Raw genomic sequence first — 24,561 nt, 5'->3', positions numbered from 1 at the left:
CATAGAGTATTAAGGAATTCTGAGGAAAAGACTATTTAGGAGCCCTTCTATTAGAAGAGTGTTCCCCATTAGTGCCCCAGATCCAACAAAAGTTATTGCTACGGCTTTAATTGACATGGAGGCCCCTCATTGGTCTCCCCGCTTCCTTCATTCTTTCCCCAAATGCTCCATCAAAGAACAGCCAACGAGCTAATGATCTTACCAATCTCATCTGATCATGCTAACCCCCTCTTAGCCAACAGGCTTCCAGAGAGGCCCACTGCTTGTATTTATTTATTTATTTAGAGACAGAGTCTCGCTCTGTCACCCAGGCTGGAGTGCAGTGGCACAATCTTGGCTCATTAAAACCTCTGCCTCCTCGGGCGCCTGTAGTCCCAGCTACTCAGGAGGCTGAGGCAGGAGAATGGCGTGAACCCGGGAGGCAGAGCTTGCAGTGAGCCGAGATTGCGCCACTGCACTCCAGCCTGGGCGACAAGGCAAGACTCTGTCTCAAAAAAAAAAAAAAAAAAAAAACCCTCTGCCTCCTGGGTTTAAGCGATTCTCCTGCCTTGGCCTCCCGAGTACCTAGGACTACAGACACCTGTCACCATGCCCAGCTAATTTTTGTATTTTTAGCAGAGACGGGGGTTTCACCATGTTGGCCAGGCTGGTCTCGAACTCCTGGCCTCAGGTGATCCACCTGCCTTGGCCTCCCAAAGTGCTGGGATTACAGGTGTGAGCCACTGTGCCCGGCTGACTTTAGATTATCAATTTTATGTATGTAGTATAAAATAAATAAATAAATATATATATTTATATTTGTTTTTAATCAGTAGAGCCCTATTTTGTACACAGTATCCCACGACAGATAAACTTATGAGGAGGCCCAGAGAAGTATTTATCCCTGCCCTGCCTACTGTTAACAAATCACTGTGCCTAACCTAACATACTCTCAAACACCTTGGTCTGTGCTTTCAGTTTGCCCTTTTGTTTCATCTTTGCATTCATGACAGCAAGTCCTTTGAGGCTCAGGTAAGGCTCTGTGCTCCCAGAGTACCCTGTGTATATGGCTATCTTAGCACTTGTCACTCTGCAGTGCAACTGACTGTTTACTTCTCCATTTCCCCATCTGAAGGCCCACATTGAGGTGTGCACCTTTGTTTCCTCAGCCCCAAGGACAATGCAGGCTGGAGACTGGCTGAACGAATATCAGCAGGTATGGAACATCCTGGCTGTAAGAAACCACATCCATCAGGAAGCGTCAGAAAAGGAGGTGTAGAATTCTGCTGGATCATTTCAGTTTACAAAGACTCAGAAACTATTATCTCCTTTCTTCTTTCCAATCAGTTAATCCTATTTGCTCTGTTGTCTACATTCAAAAGTAATGGTAAATCTGGCCCTTTTTTTTTTCATTTTTAGGTTAAAAAGTAATATGTTTTCCCGCCCTTTTAGTCTTCCTTTTCATTTTCTTATAGCTTTTTATGAAATAACTCATACACATAAAAGTGCATAAAATAGGCCAAGCGTAGTGGCTTATGCCTGTAATCCCAGCACTTTGGGAGGCCAAGGCAGGTGGATCACGAGGTCGGGAGCCTGGCCAACACAGTGAAACCCCATCTCTACTAAAAATACAAAAATTAGCCAGGTGTGGTGGCACGCGCCTGTAGTCCCAGCTACTCGGGAGGCTGAGGCAGGAGAATTGCCTGAACCCAGGAGGCAGAGGATGCAGTGAGCCTAGACAGCACCATTGCACTCCAGCCTGGGCGTCAGAGCGAGACTATGTCTCAAAAAGAAGAAAAAAAAGCATAAAATATATATGGTATAGCGAATGAACACAGTAAATATACATGTAACAACCTCTTGGGTCAAGAAATAGAAAAATCCACCTTTCCCCCTGTGAAAATCCTTCCTACTGCCCTTCATTTTAGGTAACTTTTTTTGGGAGAGAGTAAAGAAAACCTCATGAGGTTGTTGAGATCAGTCCCTAAATTCATATTCCTACATGATCTTGGGCCAGGGCAGGTAAAAAGAGTCACCAAGATGCCAGGATATTGTGTGTGTTTGTATCTGTGAGTATGTGGGAGGGCATGCCCACACCTATGCCTACTCAGGCTGGGGCAAGTCATTTAAAGCAATCTTAAAAGTTGGGGGTAAATCTGCACTTCTAATAGTAAACATTTTAAAAGTAAAAGCACATTCCTACTAAGCAGACACAGCACTCTCCTGCTTTAGGCTTAAACCAAACTTTAATAGGAAATCACAAAATTTTTAAGACACGAGTTTTAAAACAATACAAGTCTAGACCAAGTACATATACTGCTTCACTCCCATTGTGGATAGGAAAGATGCTTTAAGTGAAAAGTTGGCATTATGGGGCTGCAAAATTCCAGCCATCCAATAGGCTTATTCCATTCAATGAGAACAGGGGTTCTCTGTGCTAGCAGCAGGCATCCAACAGGGTAGCACATATATGCTCTCTGAGTGAGAAAGCAACACCTTCTCACATACAACCCCCTGGAGAGAGACAGGGAAGGGGAGGGGGAGGACTTTACACCTGCAAACTCCTAACTAGCTAGGGCTGGGAAAAAAAGCACATTAAAAAAAAAGAAAAAAAAATTTCCTGATAAAGCCAGTAACTTTCAAATAATCTTCCCAAGTTTTTTTTTTTTAGGAGCCTAGTAAGTGTAATGATTCAACAGCCAGTCTTTGTCTTCCTAATGGACTTAGTCAAGCTTTAACAAATGCATACGCCTACTGCTTAAAAGGGCAGCTGTCAGAATGCTTACTCCTCCTAGTAGAAAAACACTATAAGCACAAAGTGTTGTCATATTAATTGAGACACCTCAACTTCAAGGCACATCTGTCTCTGGGCCTTTGGATAATCAAAATGACCACTAAAAACAGAACAGCGGTATCTCCAATGGGGCCAACATGAGCCACCCCCAATCCTAAGAGACTCCTGTGAGATGGGACCTGGGATACACATATGTTTTGCAGAACCAAACTGAGTATCTATCCATCTAAATGTAGCCATTTGTTTCCAGTTTTTACTTTATGTCCTGTTAAGGCTGGGAGACAAAAGTAATGAACAGACATATAACTCTTGGCCTACAGTGAAAATCCACAGTTAGCTCACTAGCTGACTAAGGTTTGGTAGGGAAGAAAACCGCTCCCCAGGTCTAAAAGGGCTGCTGCTTGCACTGAAAGTCCAAAAGCTGCATAATGTACATCTTGATTTTCGTTTTTTATTTTTGAATTTCCCCATCCCCAAAAGTAAGCTGGCTCTGTCTGTCAAGATGCCCAGGCTGTGTGGCAGCAGTGTCAAAGGCTGCCTCTTGCTCCAAGGCACTGCCATCTGCAGCAGCACAACATTTTGTCTCCGGAAAATAAACACATCTGCCTTTGCCAGTGTCCTCCCACTGTGCTGCCCATCTGGAGCAGGTGAGCTGAAGGCAAGCCTCGGCATGGGTGAGACGGGGGCAAGTAGAGAAGATGAGGCCTCAAGGGAGATGGCACATGGAGGAAGAAGGCAGTGCTGCATCATGTCACATCCTGCTAACCACATTTGCCAAAAAGCATGTGAAATTACCCTTGTTAGTGATGTTTCAATCACATGTAACAAATGGTTGGTAGTGTATAAGGGACAAGAGTTGCAAAGTCAGGGTTTCACCTGGGCCATCTGTTCACATGACCTCACCGATACCAATAAACAGATGATGTCTTTGTGCCAGCCACCTAAGGCATAAGAATAATTCTCATGGTCAGAAGAGAAGGCTCAAAGCAACAGGCTTCTTCTAGGACAGGAGCACGCTATACATGCCTACTACTAACCAGACCAAACACCCTTGAATTAAGGCCAGAGTGTGGGGATAAGCTTTGGTCACTGCTGGAAATGACTAAGACCTGAAATCTTTTCCTACATATTCTTTCCCTTTCCCTAAAAAATAAAATAAAAATAAAAATTCAAGTCTGGTTATGGTCTTAACATGAGATTTTTAAATCATGCTATTTGGGGGCTGGAAGAAACCCTAAAAACCATCCAATCAAATGCTTGCTTTCTCCCAAGGTTTTCAACTAACTCACAGCAGAGCTAGTATTAAACCTCCTATTGCCTATTGCAGGGCTCTTTGGTGGTAAGGGAACAGTGATGGCACCTTTTCAAATAAAACTTTACCTAGAATTCCTATCTATCAAATAGATAAAAGCTGAGTTGAGCTATATGAAGCACAGCTAAAGTGCTGAACACTTGGCCGGGTGCAGTGGCTCATGCCTGTAATCCCAGCACTTTGGGAGACCAAGGCAGGTGGATCACGAGGTCAGGAGTTCAAGACCAACCTGGCCAATATGTTGAAACCCCGTCTCTACTAAAAATACACAAATTAGCCAGGCATGGTGGCGCATGCCTGTAGTCCCAGCTATTCAGGAGGCTGAGGCAGAAGAATCACTTGAAACCGGAAGGTGGAGGTTGCAGTGTGCTGAGATCATGCCACTGCACTCCAGCCTGGGCGACAGAGCGAAACTCCATCTCAAAAAAAAAAAAAAAGCATTGCACACTGGTCTTCCTTGGTGTGTATCCTGAAGCAGCTTCACAGAATAAAGTTTGAAAACCACTACCTCAGGCTGGATATCTTTTCAACTCATTATTTCTACTGTTTACTTGCTAAGCATTTACAAATAAATAGATAAAAAGATAAATTACCAAAGGCTCATGAAACACTTCAGAAAAAGTTCTATGAAAACTCTTTGGCCAGTGTGGCAGTGAAACCCAACAATTACACATCATGGAGGCCGGCATCCTACTCTAAGCCTTGCCACAAAATTTCACGTTCCCAAGGACACCAGATTTGCCTGGTTTATACCTGTCTCTCTATCTGTTAAATGGAGATAATTTTAGGGCATTCAGATGGGCTACATCAAATATGCCACATAATTCATTTTAAGTAAGAAATAGGCCAGGCATGGTGGCTCATGCCTGTAATCCTAGCACTTTGGGAGGCCGAGGCGGGTGGATCACGAGGTCAAGAGATCGAGACCATCCCGGCCAACATGGTGAAACCCGTCTCTACTAAAAATACAAAAAAATAGCCGGGCATGGTGGCGGGCACCTGTAGTCCCAGCTACTCGGGAGGCTGAGGCAGGAGAATGGCATGAACCCGGGAGGTGGAGCTTGCAGTGAGCCGAGATCGTGCCCCTGCACTCCAGCCTGGGTGACAGAGTAAGACTCCGTCTCAAAAAAAAAGAAATAGCCCCATAACTCATCATCCTCTGACATTAGTCAAACTGTAAGGAGAATTTAAGCAAGCAAGCCTTTTTTTTTTTTTTTTTTTTTAAGACAGAGTCTTGCTCTGTCACCCAGGCTGGAGTGCAGTAGCACCATCTCGGCTCACTGCAACCTCCACCTTCTGGGTTCAAGCTATTCTCCTGCCTCAGCCTCCTGAGTAACTGGGATTACAGGTGTGTGCCACCACATCTGGCTAATTTTTTGTATTTTTAGTAGAGATGGGGTTTCACCATGTTGGCCAGGCTGGTCTTGAACTCCTGGGCTCAATTGATCTGTCCTTCTTGGCCTCCCAAAGTGCTAGGATTACCGGCATGAGCCACTGTGCCTGGCCGAAGCAAGCAAGCCTTGAGCATAGTATAAGCCCTTTTTCTGCTCTTTGGGGTCTAACCAACAAGAAGAGACCATCTTAAATGTATACAGGCATTTAAATAAACAACTAAAATGAAGGCTTCTGAAATTTTCCCCCATCTGTCTTTTTTCGTCTTCTGATGATTTCATGCCTTTAATTCCTATACAAATTAACATCCATTTATTAAGAATACTTCTTCCGGTATTCCATTCATTAAGAATTCCCTTCCAGTGTATAAATGCATAATTAACATTCTCAGCGGAATATATAGACCTAGCTGGATGACACTTTTTCAGTAAACACTTATTGAAAACCTACAATGGACATATATTCAAACTTATCTATATAATACTATGTGCAATTTTGACATTTTAACAAAACTGAACATTTCATGTTTCCCTAAATGCACAAATACACTGGTACATTAGTCCACTAATTAATAAAGAAGAAACCACGAAAGAGTTTGATATTTGAAGTTGGAATCTTAACCTTTAACATAGTATATATGTGCTTTGGAAACATATCTAAGAGAAATACTTAACATCCTTGTAAGTACAACGGGGATAACACACATCTTATGGTGTCATAATAAGGATACTTAATAACAGATACATATGTAAGTATTTAGAATAGCACTGTCCAAGAGAACTTCTATGATGATGGATATGTTCCAGATCTGTGATGTCCAATACAGTAGCTGCGGCTATTGGGTACCTGAAATGTGGCTGTGACTGAGGAACAGAATTTTTTTTTTAAGAAACAAAAGTTGATTTAGCATTCAGGCAAAGTCTACCAGGAGATTTTCCTCCAGAAACTGAATTTTAAGTTTTATTTAATTTTAATTAACTTAAATTTAAATAGCCCCATATGGCTAGTTGGCTACCATACTGGACTGTGTAGATCTAGAAAAATCCTAGCACATAATACATGTTCAATGTTATTTTACTTCTATTTTCCCTATCAATACCAGCATGGTGGCTTGGCGCCTGTAGTTCCAGCTATGTGGGAGGCTGAAGTGGGAGTATTGTTTGAGCCCGGGAGGTTGAGGCTGCAGTGAGCTGTGACTGTGCCACCTCTTAAGTGACAGAGCGAGACCCTATCTCAAAAAAAAAAAAAAAAAGTACAACAAATGATCCCTCATGAAAAACTAACTTATAGCCATTCAATTGCTTCTTCAACCAAACAGCAATTGCAGCATAAAAACACAAGTGGGCTGGGCATGGTGGCTCATGCCTGTAATCCCAGCACTTTGGGAAGCAGAAGCGGGAGGATTGCTTGAGCCCAGGAGTTCGGGACCAGTCTGGCAACATGGAGAAACCCCATCTCTACAAAAAATTAGCCAGGCATAGTGGCATGCACCTACAGTTCCAGCTGCCAGGGAGGCTGAGGTGGAAGGATCATCTGGGCCTGAAAGGTCAAGGGGCTGCAGAGAGCTGTGATCATACCACTGCACTCCAGCCTAGATGACAGAGTGAGATCTTGTCTCAAAAAAAAAAGTAAGAGCTTTGCATTATTACCTCATTTAATCTTCATAATAACTTTTTGAAATTGGTAAATAAGGAAATTAAGCTTAGAATTTGTCCAAAGACATCCAGCTAGTAAGTCAGTAAGCAAATATTCAAACCCAGGTAGTCCAATTCCAGAGACTATGCTCTTAACCTAAGTGCTAAATTGCCTACATTTTAATGAACCAGTTTATGTAAGATTCGTTATATACTCAGTGGTAGTAAATGTCCTCCCAACCAAACCACCACACATACACAGAGCAAATTAGAAATCAAACAATTTGAGCTACAGACACAGAAGTTATACATGGTAACTGGCTGACCCAAAATGGGTCACATCTGCCAACTGGTGTGACCATGTAAATATACTAAATTTGGTGACTTTGCACTTATTAGGAACACTGACAAACTATCATCTCTCTTCACAGAATAAAATGACTAAAATATAAATTCATATTTTAGAACTAAGAATCTATTTTGATAAGGAGATGGGGGAACAGAGATTGGACCTACTGGAAAAGCTCAGGCAGAGGTAGTCAATATTTACCAGAGCCCCATGTCACTGTCTACAAGGGATGTTTGTTAAGACATCAAACATTTCTGCTAGGAGAAGATTAAACCAGATTCACCGCATTTGCATGAAGCATACTGCCATTCTTATCTCAATTCCAAAAAGGAGCTTAATTCACTTAATGTCTGTGATATTTATGACACAGTATTTATTGTGCCCAAAGCTGGAATTCTTACTCCGGTTCTGCCTGATAAGTCAGAGGAACATTGTACATGGCAAGCCATAAAATGCTGAACACCACAGGAACTTCTGGGTGACAGAAAAACTAATATCTGACCCATTTTCCTTTCTCAAGGAGGAGTGAAGAAAAGACCACTTGGTGACAATGACTTTCTTGGAAGAGAAAAATAAATAAATAAATAAATATATATATACATATATATATATATATATATTTTTTTTTTTTTTAAGAAAAGACTACTGATCTTTCACCCAGGTCAAAACAATGTATGTAAATTTGCCTCCTCCTCTCAATCCTACACGTTTCTAGCTTCTCTTCAAACTTCATGATCCCTCAGATCGTACAAGCCCTTGGTCAAAGCTAGCACTGAGAGGTACTATTTATTGAGAAATTATCAGTCCAAGATTATTAGGCACTAGAAAATAAACTGCTTTATAGATCTGTAGTAAGTAACTTTAAAAAAAGTAACTTGTTATTTTAAGCAAGTACAGATGAAAACTCAAACCATAATAAAAATATGAATAGCATCAGTGTTCTAGAAACACTACTGAAGAACCAAAGGCAGAATAGTCAAATAATTATGGCACCATTATTTTAGCTTTGTCTGACCTGCTGTGTGACCTGGAGCTAGTCCCTTTGCCACTTTATGCCTTTCACTTCATCTCAGTGATAGAGAATTAACTACTATCTTTCTCAGCGGAATAGTGAGTAGATTAAATTATTAAGCAAAATGCTTTGGGCAAAAGTCATATGAATGTTAAATATTATGATTTACAAGCATTCATTTTCCTGGCACTCCTGTGGGGTTAGGAAGTTATCTCCATTTCATAGATGAGTAAACAGGCACAGGGGTGAGATCACATGGTAAGGCTCTATTTAGTCCCTGTGGGAAGGGAATAACACACACCTTTAGCAACCATATGAACTTTCCTAGCACATCCTATACAATCTTTAATGCATTCAATCCTTAACTTAGTGTTGCATCTTTTAACATGCTGTCGATGAAATTGAGACAGCTCTAGAATAGCAACAAGGCTAGAATAAGTAAAGAGGAACAATGCTATATGCTTTGGGAAAAAGTCATAGAAAAACACAGGTAAGTACGCCAGGTACAGTGGCTCAATCCTATAATCCCAGCACTCTGAAAGGCCAAGGCCAGCAGACCGCTTGAGTCTAGGAGTTCAAGACCAGCCTGGGCCACATGGTGAAATCCTGCCTCCACTAAAAATACAAAAAATTAGCCAGATGTGGTGGTGCACACCTGTAGTCCCAGCTACTTGGGAGGTTGAGGTGGGAGAATCACCTGAACCCGGGAAGCTGAGGCTTCAGTAAGCTAAGATCACACCACTACACTCCAGCCTGGGCAACTGGAGTGAGACCCTGTCTCAAAAAAAAAAAAAAAAAAAAAAGAAAAGAAAAGAAAAAAAGAGAAACACAGATAAGTAATCTCGAGATAAAAATCCACATTACTGGCCAGGTGCGGTGGCTCGCGCCTGTAATCCCAGCACTTTGGGAGGCCAAGGCGGGCAGATCACCTGAGATCAGGAGTTCGAGACCAGCCTGACAGCCTGACCAACATGGAGAAACCTCGTGTCTACTAAAAATACAAAATTAGCCGGGCGTGGTGACGCATGCCTGTAATCCCAGCTACTTGGGAAATGGAGGCAGGAGAATCACTTGAACCCAGGAGGCAGAGGTTGCGGTAAGCCAAGATTGCGCCATCGCACTCTAGCTTGGCCAACAAGAGTGAAACTCCATCTCAAAAAAATAAAAATTAAAAAAATCTGAATTATTATTTTCAAAGTTCTACTTTCACTAACACATAGAGACTTTCAGTCACAGGTATTAAGTAATATGGTTTGCTACAAAAACACTTTGAAAAAACTAAACGTACTCTTACTATATGATCCAGCAATCACACTCCTTGGTATTTACGCAAAAAAAGAAAACTTATGTTCAAACAAAAACCCACACATGGATGTGTACAGTAGCTTTATTCATATTGCCAAAACTTGGAAGCAACCAAGATGTCCTTCAGTGAATGGATAAATAACCTGTAGTATATCTAGACAATGGAGTATTTTTCCATGTTAAAAAGAAATGAGCTATCAAGCCATGAAAAGACATAGGGTAACCTTAAATGTGTATTACCAAATAAAAGAAGCCAATCTGAAAAGGCTGCATAATCCATGATTCCAACTATATGACATGACGGGAAAGGCAAAACCATGGAAAAAGTAAAAAGATGAGTGGTTGTCAGGAGTTGCGGGGATGGGGAAGGATGAATAAGTAGAGTACAAAGGATTTTTAGGGCAGTGAAAATACTCTGTATCCTGTAATGGTAGATACATGTCATTATACATTTGTCCAAACCCATAACATGCACAACAGCAAAAGTAAACCCTAATGTAAACTATGGACCTGGGTGATTACTGTCAATGTAGGCTCATCATTTGTGACAATGTACCACCCTGGTGGAAGATGCTGATAACGGGGAATGCTATACATGTGGGTGAGAAGGAATGTGGGAAATCTTTATACTTCTTCTCAATTTTGCTGTGAACCTAACACTGCTCTAAAAAATAGTTTTTAGGGGGAAAAAAAGGGTAAGTTGTCACAGGCCTTCATATTGGTGTGTCCCAACCAATTCTCTGGGAATGAATATTTGCCCTTTGGGCTGTACCTATTAATAACAACTGTGCACAAAGACATTGGACTTAAGAATGAACAAGTAGCAACAGGAAGGGTTCTGGAAGGCCAAAAAAGGGCAAAAATACTACTCATGTATAATGAGAATATAAAAGAAGCACAAAGGATTTTTCTGCTCTATCTAACAATGTCTGATATATTACTTACCCGACTCCGAAGACAGTCAGCCAGGTTTCGGCGTGTGAAGTTAGCTGCTGCCGTGGGAGACAATTCATATCCTGGTAGAAGAGATAAAGAGTCATACTTAAAGTAAAGCAGAAGGAATAACAGTGCCCCAAATTATTCACTACCCCTGTTCCTAAAGCCCACCATCTTTTGTACACTCAGAGTAAACAAAGCATAGACTGAGGGGTACAATCCTACTCTAGTCCCTTTCCTCATGCAACAGCTATGAAATAGCTGGTTAGTACTGACAGCAATTCTTGGCCACAAACAGAACCAGTTCTATAGTGGAATGAAACTTCTAGCAGCCTTGCTTAAACTATTCATTCATCAACACACTGTGGTTTCTGCCATAGAAGGAAAGGAGCACGAATACACAGGAAGTGAAAAAAAAGAAAGATGTCTTAGATGCCAATCTTTTAAAAGTTTATTTTAAAAAGGATATTGGGGGCCAGTCACAGTGGCTCATGCCTGTAATCCTAGAGCTGTGGGAAACCAAGGTGGGAAGATCGCTTGAGCCCAGGAGTTTGAGACTAGCCTGGACAACATAGTGAGACCCCATCTCTAAAAAAAATTTTTTTTTTTAAATTTCTAGGCATGGTGGTACATGCCTGTAGTCCCAGCTACTCAGGAGGCTGAGTGGAGAGGATCAATTGACCCCAGAAGTTCAAGGCCGCAGTGAGTTATGATTGTGCCACTGCACTCCAGCATGGGTGACAGAGCAAGACCCTGTCTCTAAAAAAATGAAAATAGGAACAAAAAGGATATTGGGAAAAGAGAGGCTAGAAGTTAGGACTACCTCAGAGTCATAGTTTATTAAAAAAATATTTTAATTAAGAAGTATAATATGACTTTCAAAAGTATAAGCCACAGAAAAAGAACATTTCCATCATTCTGCAATATTTTTAAAAATAGAGTATCTCAAGTGTTAAAACTTCAAAAATAAAAGGTGTCATACCAACAAAGGTACAACCCAGAGGAATGGCATCAGGTGCACATGTAATAACGCATTCACTTTGGAGCTTAATCCCCCTGTAGAATGGGACCAGTGCCAAAAGGCACAACAATGATCCATAACTCAGTGGGCCCACACAGAAAATGTCAGTATGGAAAGACACACAGCAGTGTGGTTAAGTAATTGCTTACAACATTTCAAATACCACTGTCAAATTAGGAGAGATTCAGATTAAAATCCTAACAAATATTTATTGAGCAGCAACTATGTTTCAGGGTCTATGCTGAGTGTTTTCACATGTATTACTGTACTTTATCCTCACAAGTCTATTAGTGCATATTAAATCATAATGAAAGCAACCCTTGGCCAGGCGCAGTGGCTCATGCCTGTAATCACAGCACTTTGGGAAGCTGAGGCAGGCAGATCACTTGAGCCCAGGAGTTTAAGACCATTCTGGGCAACATGATGAAACCCTGTCTCTACTAAAAATATAAAAATTTGCCAGGGGTGGTGGTGCACACCTGTTTTCCCAGGTAGTTGGGAGGCTGAGGTGGAAGGATCACCTGAGCCTGGGAAGTCAAGGCTGCAATGAGCCATGATTGTGCCACTGCACTCCAGCCTAGGTGACAGAAGTGAGACCCTGTCTCAACAACAACAACAACAACAAAAATAATAATTAAAAAAAAAAAAAAAGAGGCCAGGCACAGTGGCTCACACCTGTAATCCCAGAACACTTTGGGAGGCCCAGGTGGGTGGATCACTTGGGGACAGGAGTTTAAGACCAGCCTGGCCACCATAGCGAAACTCTGTCTCTACTTGAAATACAAAAAATTAGCCAGGCATGGCGGTGCATGCCTGTAATCCCAGCTACTCAGGAGGCTGAGGCACGAGAATCACTTGCGCCCAGGAGTTGGAAGTTGCAGTGGGCTGAGACTGCACCACTGTACTCCAATCTAAGCAACAGAACAAGACCCTGACTCAAAAAAGAAAAACAAAAAAAAGAAGGAACCTGGACAAGTGGGAATACTATTCAATTCTTTACTTAACCCCCTAAACAACACTAAAGATCTGACCGTTATCCAAAAGGCAGAAAAGTCACGCCTGATTATCTGCATATAGATTTTCTCTTTCTTTCCCTTATTTTAGCTCAGTTCTTTAACTTATATAAGAATTACTATATAGAGTTACATACACAAAACTGTACTTGGCAGGTAATTTAAGGGTCTTTAAGGGCAATTTTAACCAAATACAGTTTTTGTCTGTGCACTGACTTTAGACCCTAAAACCCAATAACAAACAACACTTGCTACTCTTGTTCACTCTTCTCCCTCTCTCAGGACAGCCAGTGAAGTCATACAGTACCTACTGGACTTCAGAAGCATTACTGACATACTTCATTTGTTATGCAGGCAAAAAGTGGAACCACTGGAAAAAAAAGCAGAATTCTTGAAATATTCTAAACCTGCATAAACCTAAGTACCATGTACTTTATGTACCTGAATGTCAGCACTAAGCCTTATTCATCTTTGAGTTCTCTTAAGTATTAAGCAGAATGCTTACCATAGAAGAGGCCCTCGAAAGTATTTATGGAATTGAATACAAATGCTAAATCCACTGCCCAAAAAACTATGTGAATAGATCTTTGGTCATTTTACACATGCAAGTATATTCAAATTAACTTCCTTCATAGCTCCATATTATACCAGTGCAGTGTATAATGTTGTTATTGAACTGTGAAGTAAGTGGAAATAAGGTTTTCTCTGCCAGACCACCACTACAAACATTCCTGGATCAGAGTTCTAGTGGCTAGTATCGTTTGCTAGGGAGGCTTTCCCAGTGGATAAGAGTTCATTAGCCCCAGAGAGAGCTCACAAAATACTTCACAAAAGTCTTAATTATCTCTCCAGAAGGGAACCTACCAGAGAGTAAGGTAGAACCCTTTTATGGCACAGTAAATACTTCTAGTTAGTTACACAATGCTTTAAGTTTACAAAACATTTTCATATGTACTATTCATTAGTATTATAATTCATTTTAGAGATAAGGAAAATAAAGGCCCAGAGAAGATAAATGACTTATCACGTAAAAAATAGTAAAGCCAAGGTTTACTTAGGTTTTTTGACGCTGAGATTCAGATTTTTTTGTTTCTTTGTTTTGAGACAGGGTCTCACTCTGTCGCACCAGGAGGCTGGAGTGCCGTGGCACTATCATGGCTCACTGAGACCTTGAACTCCTGGGCTCAAGCGATCTTCCCACTTCAGCTTCCTGAGTAGCTGGGACTATGGGTGTGCACCACTGCACCCAGCTAAATATTTTTATTTTTTATAGAGCCAGGGTCTTGCTTTGTTGCCTAGGCTGGTTTCAAACTCCTGACCTCAAGTGATCCTCCCATCTCAGCCTCTCAAAGTGCTGGGATTACAGGTGTTAGCCACTGTGCCTGGCCAGATTCAGATACTTTTAAACTCAAACCACATCCTCTGAAATATCTAACACTTAAAAAGTCTGATACTACCATCCCTACCTCCAAGATGGTGTTGGGTTTTTTTTTTTTCTGGTTGGTTTAAAAAATTTTTTTTAGAGACAGAGTCTTGCTGCCTTCCAGAGTGCAGTGGCACAATCATAACTCACTGCAGCCTCGACCTCCTGGGCTCAAACGATCTTCCTGCCTCAGCCTCCTGAGTAGCTAGGGCTATAGGTGCATGCCACCACACTCAGCTAATTTTTGAAAACTTTTTTGTAGAAGGCCGGGCATGGTGGCTCACACCTGTAATCCTAGAACTTTGGGAGGCCGAGGTGGGCAGATCATCTAAGGTCAGGAGTTTGAGACCAGCCTGACCAACATGGAGAAACCCTGTCTCTACTAAAAATACAAAATTAGCCAGGCGTGGTGGCATATGCCTGTAATCCCAGCTACTTGGGAGGCTGAGGCAGGAGGATCGCTTGAACCTGGAAGGCAGAGGTTGCAGTGAGCTGAGATCGTGCCATTGCACTCCAGCCTGGACAACAACAGTGAAACTCCATCTCAAAAAAAAAAAAAAATTTTTTTTTTTTTGTAGAGATGAGGTGTCACTACATTGCTCAGGCTAGTCTTAAACTCCTGGTCTCAAGTGATCCTCCCAGCTTGGCCTCCCCAATTGCTGGGATTACAGGCATGAGCCATCATACCAGGCCGATGGTGTTAGTTTTATCTATCAGCTATCAGTGTTACAATAGTTCTCTGCTCTAGGATTTTTGTAGAAAATCTTTTATGAAGGATTAGAATCTTTAGGGTCTAGACAACTTCTTAAACACAGAAAACTCTAATGAAAATATGGGCTGGGCATGGTGGCTCATACCTGTAATCCCAGCACTTTGGGAGGCCGAGGTGGGCAGATCACAAGGTCAAGAGATGGAGACCATCCTGGTCAACGTGGTGAAACACTGTCTCTACTAAAAATACAAAAATTAGCTGGGCGTGGTGGTGCGTGCCTGTAGTCCCAGCTACTCAGGAGGCTGAGGCAGGAGAATCGCTTGAACCTGGGAGGCGGAGGTTGCAGTAAGCAGAGATCGCGCCACTGCACTCCAGCCTGGGCAACAGAGCGAGACTCCGTCTCAAAAAAAAAGAAAATATGACCACATAAGTCTTAAAGAATATTATTTTTCAGTTCAAATTTAAAGACAAACCAATTGTTATAGGCTGAATTTTGTCCACCAAAAATTCATATGTTGAAGTCTTAATCCCTAGTACTTTAGAATGTGACTGTATTTGGAGAAGGGATCCTTAAGAGGTTATTAAATTAAAATGAGTTCCTAATCCAATATGACTGGTATTCTTAGAAGAGGAAATCTGGATACAGTACAAAGGGAAAAATCATGTGAAGACACAGGGAGAAGATGGCCATCTGCAAGCCAAGGAGAGAGGCCTCAGAAATCAACCCTGCCAATACCTTAATTTTTGACTTCTAACATCTAGAACTGTGAGAAAATACATTTCTGTTGTTTAAGCCACCCAGTCTGTGACTTTTGTAATGGAAGCCCTAGTAAACTCATATGCCAACCAAAACTCTAAGTCTTACCCACCATTTCGCATCTTATAAAGTTGCACGTTTTTCTGAATATATTCTGCAAACTGTACAGTGTCTCCAGCCTCTCCAACACACAGGAGTAATATCTTTTCACTCATCTTAAACATCTTGTCATGATCTGCTCAAAGAAAAAAACTGTGTTAGAAACTGCCTTAATAGAAATTGACCGTCATTATTTATGTAACCATAAACAGGTTTATTAATTACTACAGTTGGCCTTCCATATCCATGGATTCTGAATCCACAATTCAACAAACTATGGATCAAAATTATTCAGAAAAAAAAAATGGATGCTTGCATCTATCCTGAACATGTACTGACTTTTTTTCTGTCAATATTCCCTAAACAAGATGGTATAACAACTATTTACATAGCATTTATGTCATATTAAGTATTATAAATAATCTAGAGATGATTTGAAGTACACAGGAGTATCTGCATAGGTAATATGCAAATACTATACCATGTATATAATGGACTTTAAGCATCTATAGATTTGGGTATCTGCAGGGGTTCTGGAACCAATCCCTAAAGTATCAATTTATCTCTTCACTCTTCATGTTAAACCATCAGCATATTGTGTAATGCCAACTTCGGTTGGAGAATATACATGAAAGCTACCAATTGAAAATACAATTTAAAGCACTTAAAGGCATTTGAAATGCAAGGAACAGAACAACAGAAGAAACTGAAGGAATCCAGCCAATGGCGATTATCTTTAGGCTCATGATAACAAAGCCCTAAAATGTTTCCACAACTACAAATGTTAGTTATTATATTTATACACATACAAAAGCATATATGAAAAGGACTGGTGCTACAATTAAAATTAAGGAACCATCTCAAGAAAGAATAGAAAATCAACTGAGAATATTAATCACTTTAAAAAGTAAACAAATTCCATTTCCAAAGAAAAAGGGAAAATTAAAATGATTGCCAAAGCAAAAATTCTAGTGAATATTTTGACAGTAAGCTATTTAAAATACCTCACAAAAATCCTAATACTCTAATCTTATCTAGCTGAACCAGACTCACTCAGATTAGACAGATAAATAAATATTCAGGTTACAGTTATTGCCTAAGGAAGAAAACTCCACATTCAGTCTGCAGCTTCAGAAAGGCCTAAATCTTCCTATCTCACTCTCACTTTCACTTTTCATTTTTCAAATAGTGCTGAATAATCTTCCCTGGGAGACACGTTTCCTGTTTGAAAGCTTCTGAAATGTCAAAATCCTTTAATAGGATTTAAAGAACAAAATGCTACTGTCAAATACTTTACAAGTGTTTCAGAGTTGTAGATACCAGTAATATGGCTTCTTAGACTTGGAGGGAAAAAACACACAAAATGCACCTGTAGATAGTATCAAACTGCCTCAAAACTCCTAAACAAACACACTTTTATTTGTTATACAGGCTAGATTTAAAGATTGTTAGTTTGCAAACTTGTTAATAAAAGAAAAACATTCACTTATATTATCTATGCAAAGAAAAAGGAGCAGAAGGGTATATTCTAAGTGCTTGCCAGTGGTAAGAGTATGGGCAGTTTCCGTTTCCTTCTTTTTGCTTGTTGGTATTTCCTAAAACTTCTATACTTAACATGCCTCACTTTTATAAGAAAACATTATTCAATAAGTTCACACTATTTTTATAATAAGAAAAAAGCTATTTTTATTTGAAGAGGGAGCTTGTTTACAAAGAACTTATGTCACACTTAGAAGAAAGGCTAAAATTCTAGGCAGTAACCTGTTCAACTTTAAAATTAGCTTAATACAAGGCCAAAAATGTTTTTTAAACACTGAATATGTCCAATGAGTAGCAGAGGGCAACATATTTAATAAAAACACAAGAGATAGATACTTAGAGACCCCTGAGTTGTACAGGAAACTGCCTGTGTAGCTCTGGGGAATTTCTGATTCTCGACAAGGAACTTACAAGATCCACATACATGAAACAAATGGCCAACAAAATGAACATTAGCACGTCATACTGTGGAAAACCAACTGAACTAGAATCCAAGTGACCTTGGTTATGATGTGGACTTGGCACTCTGAACTTCGGCAAATTACTTGTCCTCTCTAAGCCCCAGTTTCCAGATGTGTGAAATGTTATTTCCAAATGTGTGAAATGTTAATAATATGACTTACCCCTGTCTAACTCACAAGTGAGAAAAACTAATGAATTCTACACATGTCCAATATTATGATACTCAGTGTTAGATAATGTAGTTTGGATTATACATGCTATAGGAATTCAGAAAAGAGAGAATTCTGTGTGGGCTGGAGTACTCCGAGTAACTTAAAAGCAATTCTACATAGGCCAAGAGAAAAGAGACATGAAATGCGGCATATAAGCAAACCAAAAGTTGTACCACTTAATAAGGTGGCAATCCTCAGCAAATGTCTACTCCATAGTATCAAAATGTTTTTACAAAGTGACATACTGGACAATTGATTGGAAGTTGTATTATCATTTTATACTTGGAGAAAGGAGTCCCAAAAGGTTACTATTTTTTTCAGCATTGTTGCCTACTCTAAACAAGCTCCATCGTGAAATGAATGATTAGAAAAAAGTCATCATACGGCTGGGTGCGGTGGCTCATGCCTGTAATCCCAGCACTCTGGGAGGCCGAGGCAGGTGGATCACCTGAGGTCAGGAGTTTGAGGCCAGCCTGGCCAACCCGGTGAAACCCCGTTTCTACTAAAAATAAAAAAATTAGCTGGGCATGGTGATGGGCGCCTGTAATCCCAGCTACTCGGAAGGCCGAGGCAGGAGAATCGCTTGAATCCAGGAGGTGGAGGTTGCAGTGAGCCGAGATCACTCCATTGCACTCCAGCCTGGGTGACAAAGCAAGACTCTGTCTCAAAAATAAATAAATTAAATAAATAAAAAAGTCATCATACAATACTAAAATTTCTATTATAAATTTTTTTATACCAGAAAAGACTATAGGGAAAATTGGAATGTGCGGAGTGCAATTATTTCCAATTATTTTTCAAGAACTAACTCAAATTCATCTTTCTCCCATACCATAGTTATCTTTCTTTTATTACTCTTAGGATTTGCTCTTGAACTCATTAATTTAAAAACCAACCTACTACTAACTAGTAATACTTCTTTTATTATATAAAATCATCTTGCAGCATTTATTTCCTTGTTTTCTTAATGTCTTGGACTCTTCTATGGGTTATAAGTAATATACTGCATCCTCTGTAATGACAAAAAGTACTGTGTACATAAGTAGGCTTAAAGCACATTCTACTTTTCAATGTGATTTCACATACATTATTGGGATGAAACAAAAGACCTGTAAAGGTAATGATGATTGTTCTATCTAGACATGACTTAATGCTAAAATCACTTGCTTGTCAAAGACCTTAGTATTCAAAATAATGGACAAATTTACTCTCAGAATAAATTCACTCCTTTGGAAGGACTGGCTTACAAACAAAACTTCTACAAACTAATCATAGAATTTCATAAAGTATGAGGTACTATGTTAAGTGATTTACATTAATTCATTAACCTTTTGAGATAGGTGCTATTACATTACCACCTTATAGATGTTAGCTCTAGGGCACGGAGTTAGAGAAATTTGCTTAAGGTCACCAGTGGCAGAACCTGGGTTCAACCTATGCAGTGAGTCCAGATATTTTGCCCCTAAGTACTATACTATACTGTACTGTACTATAATATACTATACTATACTGTACTATACTATACTATACTATACTATATACACTGTCTCTCTATAGTAAATTACTCAATACATAATTTTAAGAAGATTTTGGTTGTTTTTCTGCAGAATCTAAGTTTGTTTTCCTTAACTGATCAAAGACGTGCTACTGTTGAAAAAGTATTAAGCTTCGGTTCAGATGACTTAATGTTCATTTGACAAATATGTTTGGGCATCTACATACACTTAGTATTATTAAGTACCTGCCTAGTGCTAAGGATTTACACATAACTCATTTACTCAATCCTCCCGACAAGTTTGTGAATTTGGTATTGCTAATCTTAAAGATGAGGAAATCTGGGCACTGCGAAATAACTTATACAAACTCATAAGGCAAATAAATGACAGGGATCCAGTCTTAACTTCATTAACTACTTAAATATAAGGAAAACCTGGCAGCCATTGCTCTGGAAAACTGGAAAAGAAGAATCGGGAGCCACGGGAAGAAGGAAAATGCCAAGCTTCTGGTCCCACAGTCTCACTCTCCCCAGGATCCCACCTTATGCCGCCAATAAACTAACCTCATTACTAGCGACACCAGGAAACTTATCAGAGATTTGGGGATCTAGAGAACCAGGTTCTGGGGAGGCGCTTAAACATTTATAAACTGATTCCCTTTAGGCAACTCTCACCAAGCAAGAAGCATTTAGCGAAGACCAGAGCAGAGCACTGACCCAGGAGCCCTGGAGGAGCAAATGCCAAGGTCCCAGACCTGTCTGCCTGTTTCGCCTGTAATCCCAGCACTTTGGAAGGCCGAGACGGGCCGATCTCCTGAGGTCGGGAGTTCGAGACCAGCCTGACCAATATGGAGAAACCCACATCTCTACTAATAATACAAAAATTAGCCAGGGGTGGTGGCGCATGTCTGTAGTCCCAGCTACTCGGGAGGCTGAGGCACGAGAATCGCTTGAACCCGGGAGACAGAGGTTGTGCTGAGCCGAGATCGCGCCATTGCACTCCGGCCTGGGCAACAAGAGCGAAACCCCATCTCGACTAAATAAATAAATAAATAAATAAATAAAATAAGTACGGGCAGGGCAGGCCGGCTTCCATCTCTCAGATCCTCCCTGGTACTTATTCAACTCCCGACAAACTCCTTCTGGCCGCTCCTACATCCCAGGCCTGGCCGGGCCTCCCCTGCTTCCTCTCACCGTCCTTCATCTGGACAATATTGCTGGCGGCCACCCGGTCGGAGGCGACAAGAACATAGTCGGGGCCTTGGATACCGATGAGGTACTCCATGGTGGCGGAAGGCCAGGGGCTGCAGGTCCGACACAGCGCGAGACTCGGCCGCTTCCAGGTCTCACCGGTGAGACAGCACCACAGAGCGAAGATTGGCTCGACGCCTACAGCACGACTTCCACGGCGCTCTCGGATGACGTACAACTGTCGCGAGAGGTTGCAAAGCGGGCGCGGCGCCGGGTGCCTTACGCTCAGTGCTTGTCTCTGGGATCGTACCGGTCTCCTCCGGTGACGGCTGTGCAGGTCACTTACCTTATGTGACGCCCAGTTTCTCTGGCTACACACTGGGATTTTAAAAGTCGCTTTAGGATAAAATCACGCAGTGTATGTAAGGTGCCGAGCACATGTGGGTGTCAAAAAGGGGTAGGTCGCCAGGCAGCCGTTTCCCTACGTTGCTCGGTAAAATCTCCCCAGAAACCCCTTTCCTGCAAGCCAGATTGGAGAAAAATTAACTTGAGGGGAGCGTTACTTCCATCCTTCACAAAAATAGTATATGGTTGGATTAAAGATGTAAGCATAGCCGGGCGCAGTGGTTCACGCCTGTAATCTCAGCACTTTGGGAGGCCAAGGCGGGCGGATCACCTGAGCTCGGGAGTTCGAGACCAGCCTGACCAACATGGAAAAACCCCGTCTCTACTAAAAATACAAAATTAGCGGGGCGTGGTGGCACATGCCTGTAATCCCAGCTACTCTGGAGGCTGAGACAGAGAATCGCTTGATCCCTGGAGGCGGAGGTTGCGGTGAGCTGAGATCGCGCCATTGCACTCCAGCCTGGGCAACAAAAGCGAAACTCCGTCTCAAAAAAAAAAAAAAAAAAAAAAAAAGATATAAACATGGAAGAAAAAGTAGAAAAATATTTCTGTAATTTTTGGAAGAGATGTGTTTCTAAGCTTGACAGGGAACCCAGAAGCAATATGAGAAAAGAGTTGACAGATTTGACTACATAAAATTACAAGTCTCTATGTGGTGAAAGTCATTGTCATGCTCAACAGTACATGTAAATTGGGGATGTTTCAATTGTAGAAATAGTTACTATTTTGAACCTTATGGACAGACAGAAGAAAGGAAAAAGTTAATATCTATAACTTAAAAGATATTCCTACAAACCAATGGGGGGGGGGCGGGTGATACAATATCATTTTTAAAAGAGCCGGCAGGGCACGGGGGCTCACGCCTGTAGTCCCAGCACTTTGGGAGGCCGAGGCGGGCGGATCAAGAGGTCAGGAGTTCGAGAACAATATAGTGAAACCCCGTCCCTACTAAAAATACAAAAAATTAGCTGGGCATGGTGGCAGGCGCCTGTACTACTCGGGAGGCTGAAGCAGGAGAATTACTTGAACCTAGGAGGCGGAGATTGCAGTGAGCCGAGATAGCGCCACTGCACTCCAGCCTGTGCAACAGAGAGACTCCATCTCAAAATAAAAAATAAAAAAAGACCAAAGACTAAGAAAAACAATTCACAAAAGAAGCAACACGAATGGCCAATAAACATGAAAAGATCCTCAACCTTGATGGTAATTAGGAAAATGGGAAATAAGAAACAATGAGAGTATAAATTGGCGGTAAGGTTCTAAGATGTACAACCTTTTTATAGAGAACAATTTTAATATCTGTTAAAATTAAATATGCATAACCTTTTGAATATGTCCAAAAGAAATGTTTGTACACAGTCCAAATATTTGTGTACAGAGATACTCAGTGTTGCCAGGCGCAGTGGTTCACGCCAGTAATCCTAGCACTTTTGGAGGCCAAGACGGGCGGATCACGAGTTCAGGAGTTCGAGACCAGCCTGGCCAACAGGGTGAAACCCCGTCTCTACTAAAAATATCAAAATTAGCTGGGCGTGGTGGTGCGACACCTGTAATCCCAGCTACTGGGGAGGCCGAGGCAAGAGAATCGCTTGAACCCAGGAGGCAGAGGTTGCAGTGAGCCAAGATCACACCACTACACTCCAGCCTGGGCAACAGAGCAAGACTCTGTCTCAAAAAAAAAAAAAAAGAGAGAGATATTTAGTGTTGCAGCACTACAGCACAAAAGAGGACCAACTTATGTGTCTAAAAGTGGAGACATTGTTGGGCCGGGTGTGGTGGCTCATGCCTAAAAGTGGAGACATTGTTGGGCCGGGTGTGGTGGCTCATACCTGTAATCCCATCACTTTGGGAGGCCAAGGTAGGTGGATCACGTGAGGTGAGTTCAAGACCAGCCTGACCAACATGGTGAAACCTGGTCTCTACTAAATACAAAAAATTAGCCGGGCGAGGTGGCAGGCGCCTGTAATCCCAGCCACTCGGGAGGCTGAGGCAGGAGAATCGCTTGAACCTGGGAGGCAGAGGTTACAGTGAGCTGAGATCGTGCCACTGCACTCCAGCTTGGGCAACAAGGGCAAAACTCTGTCTCAAAAAAAAAAAATGTAGTACAGACACAGTGGAATATTGTGCACCCATAAAAAGAATGAGATGAATCTAAATATACCTATATATTCCATGGCCCAAGATGCATTAAGTGAAAGTAAAAATGCTTTTTTATATGTAGCCTGATGCCATTTTGTTTAACGATGAATATTTGAATATGAATGGAAATACCTGTAAATAGGTATTTACAGGTATTCTAGTGTCAAATTATTTGCAATTATTACCCTGGTGAGTGTAATTTGAAGGGAGAACTTTCACTTTTTATTTTATACACGAGTATTGTTTGAATGTTTTACAATGTTCATGTATTATTTGTATTTTTTCTAATAGAAAAAAAAAAACCAGCCATCCCTTTATATCTTGAAGCAATTCTGAAAAAAAGGTGAAATATTTCTTGATTGGGTTTCTGACATCCACAACTGAGTCTTCATACTAGCTTATTGAGAAATGGGAAACGAGTTGCAGTTGTATCTCCAAACACAACTATGCAATTCGTTTGCCTCTGCAGAAATTGTAATACTTACTTTATTCTGAATGTTTCTTCCAGCTCCCTGCTCATAAAGGAACACAGAGCCTGAGGAGTTTGAGGCAGCCTATCAATCATGGGATGGATGCCAGGGGCAAGTGAGGTCATTAAGTCAACCATCCACTATGAACACGGCTGCATCCATCATTCTCGAAAGATTCTTTTCTTAAATACCACTTGGAGGGGGTAGGTCTCTCTCTCTCTCGTTCTCATTGTGTGTGTTTGTGTGTTTTTTTAATTGCAAAAAGTACATAGTTATACTATATATACACACATATGCAAACAATATAGAAGAAATAAAGAGTTAAATACCTTCTTTCCTTCCACCAAAGGTAACCACCCACTGAATGTCTGTATCCTTCCAGACTTTTCCTTTGTACATACCAATATTCATTCATTCACAAACGCTGCAGATTTCTGAATTGGAAGATCCGCAGTATTTTTATTATTATTTTTAAGGACTATCTTTTAAGCTGATTCATCCTTCTTTCTTTCCAGGCTTTTTTATTTTTATTTTTTTTTTAGACAAAATCCTGGGTTCAAGTGATCCTCCTGCCTCAGCCTCCCAAGTAGCTGCACTACAGTCACATGACACCACACCCAGCTCTCCCTAGGACTTTTTGAAATCTCCTTTAGCTAAGTAGCACTATAGCTGCCCTCATTTCTTGTTAGTATAGAAGAAAGTAGGTTTTCAAGACCTACCTTGTGCTGTGTCATTCTCCTCCAACGAAAGTCTTAGAATAACTGAGTCTTAGAATTAGAAGTCTGTGGAGGTTCACAGAAGTAGCATAATGTAGCCAAAATATTTACAGATAGTAAATATTTTTGGCTTTGCAGGTCATACTTTCTCTGTAACAACTACTAACAACTAACAACTGCCATTATAGTGGGAA

At 41.0% G+C, this 24,561-nt stretch overlaps 1 protein-coding gene across 2 annotated transcripts in view; it reads right to left on the bottom strand.

Annotated features, from left to right (window-relative positions):
* Positions 1–20,874, bottom strand: part of PSMB2 (proteasome 20S subunit beta 2) — a 38,343-nt gene extending 17,469 nt beyond the window's left edge. The window contains exons 1-3 of one of the 2 annotated variants that reach the window (XM_054496253.2): positions 20,641–20,874; positions 15,752–15,874; positions 10,723–10,793 (exon numbers count right to left, since the gene is read on the bottom strand). In XM_054496253.2, the coding sequence (XP_054352228.1) occupies positions 10,723–10,793; positions 15,752–15,874; positions 20,641–20,731 (285 nt within the window). In that variant the 5' untranslated portion in view covers positions 20,732–20,874. The remainder of the gene's footprint in view (positions 1–10,722; positions 10,794–15,751; positions 15,875–20,640) is intronic. The other variant, XM_054496274.2, reaches the window with a different exon arrangement.
* Positions 20,875–24,561: the final 3,687 nt, after the last annotated feature.

The sequence above is a fragment of the Pongo pygmaeus genome, chromosome 1 (assembly GCF_028885625.2).
Source record: "Pongo pygmaeus isolate AG05252 chromosome 1, NHGRI_mPonPyg2-v2.0_pri, whole genome shotgun sequence".
NCBI classification, from domain to species: Eukaryota; Metazoa; Chordata; class Mammalia; order Primates; family Hominidae; genus Pongo; species Pongo pygmaeus.
The sequence above is the reverse complement of the archived record's forward strand: the minus strand, read 5'-3'. Positions and strand labels throughout refer to the sequence as shown.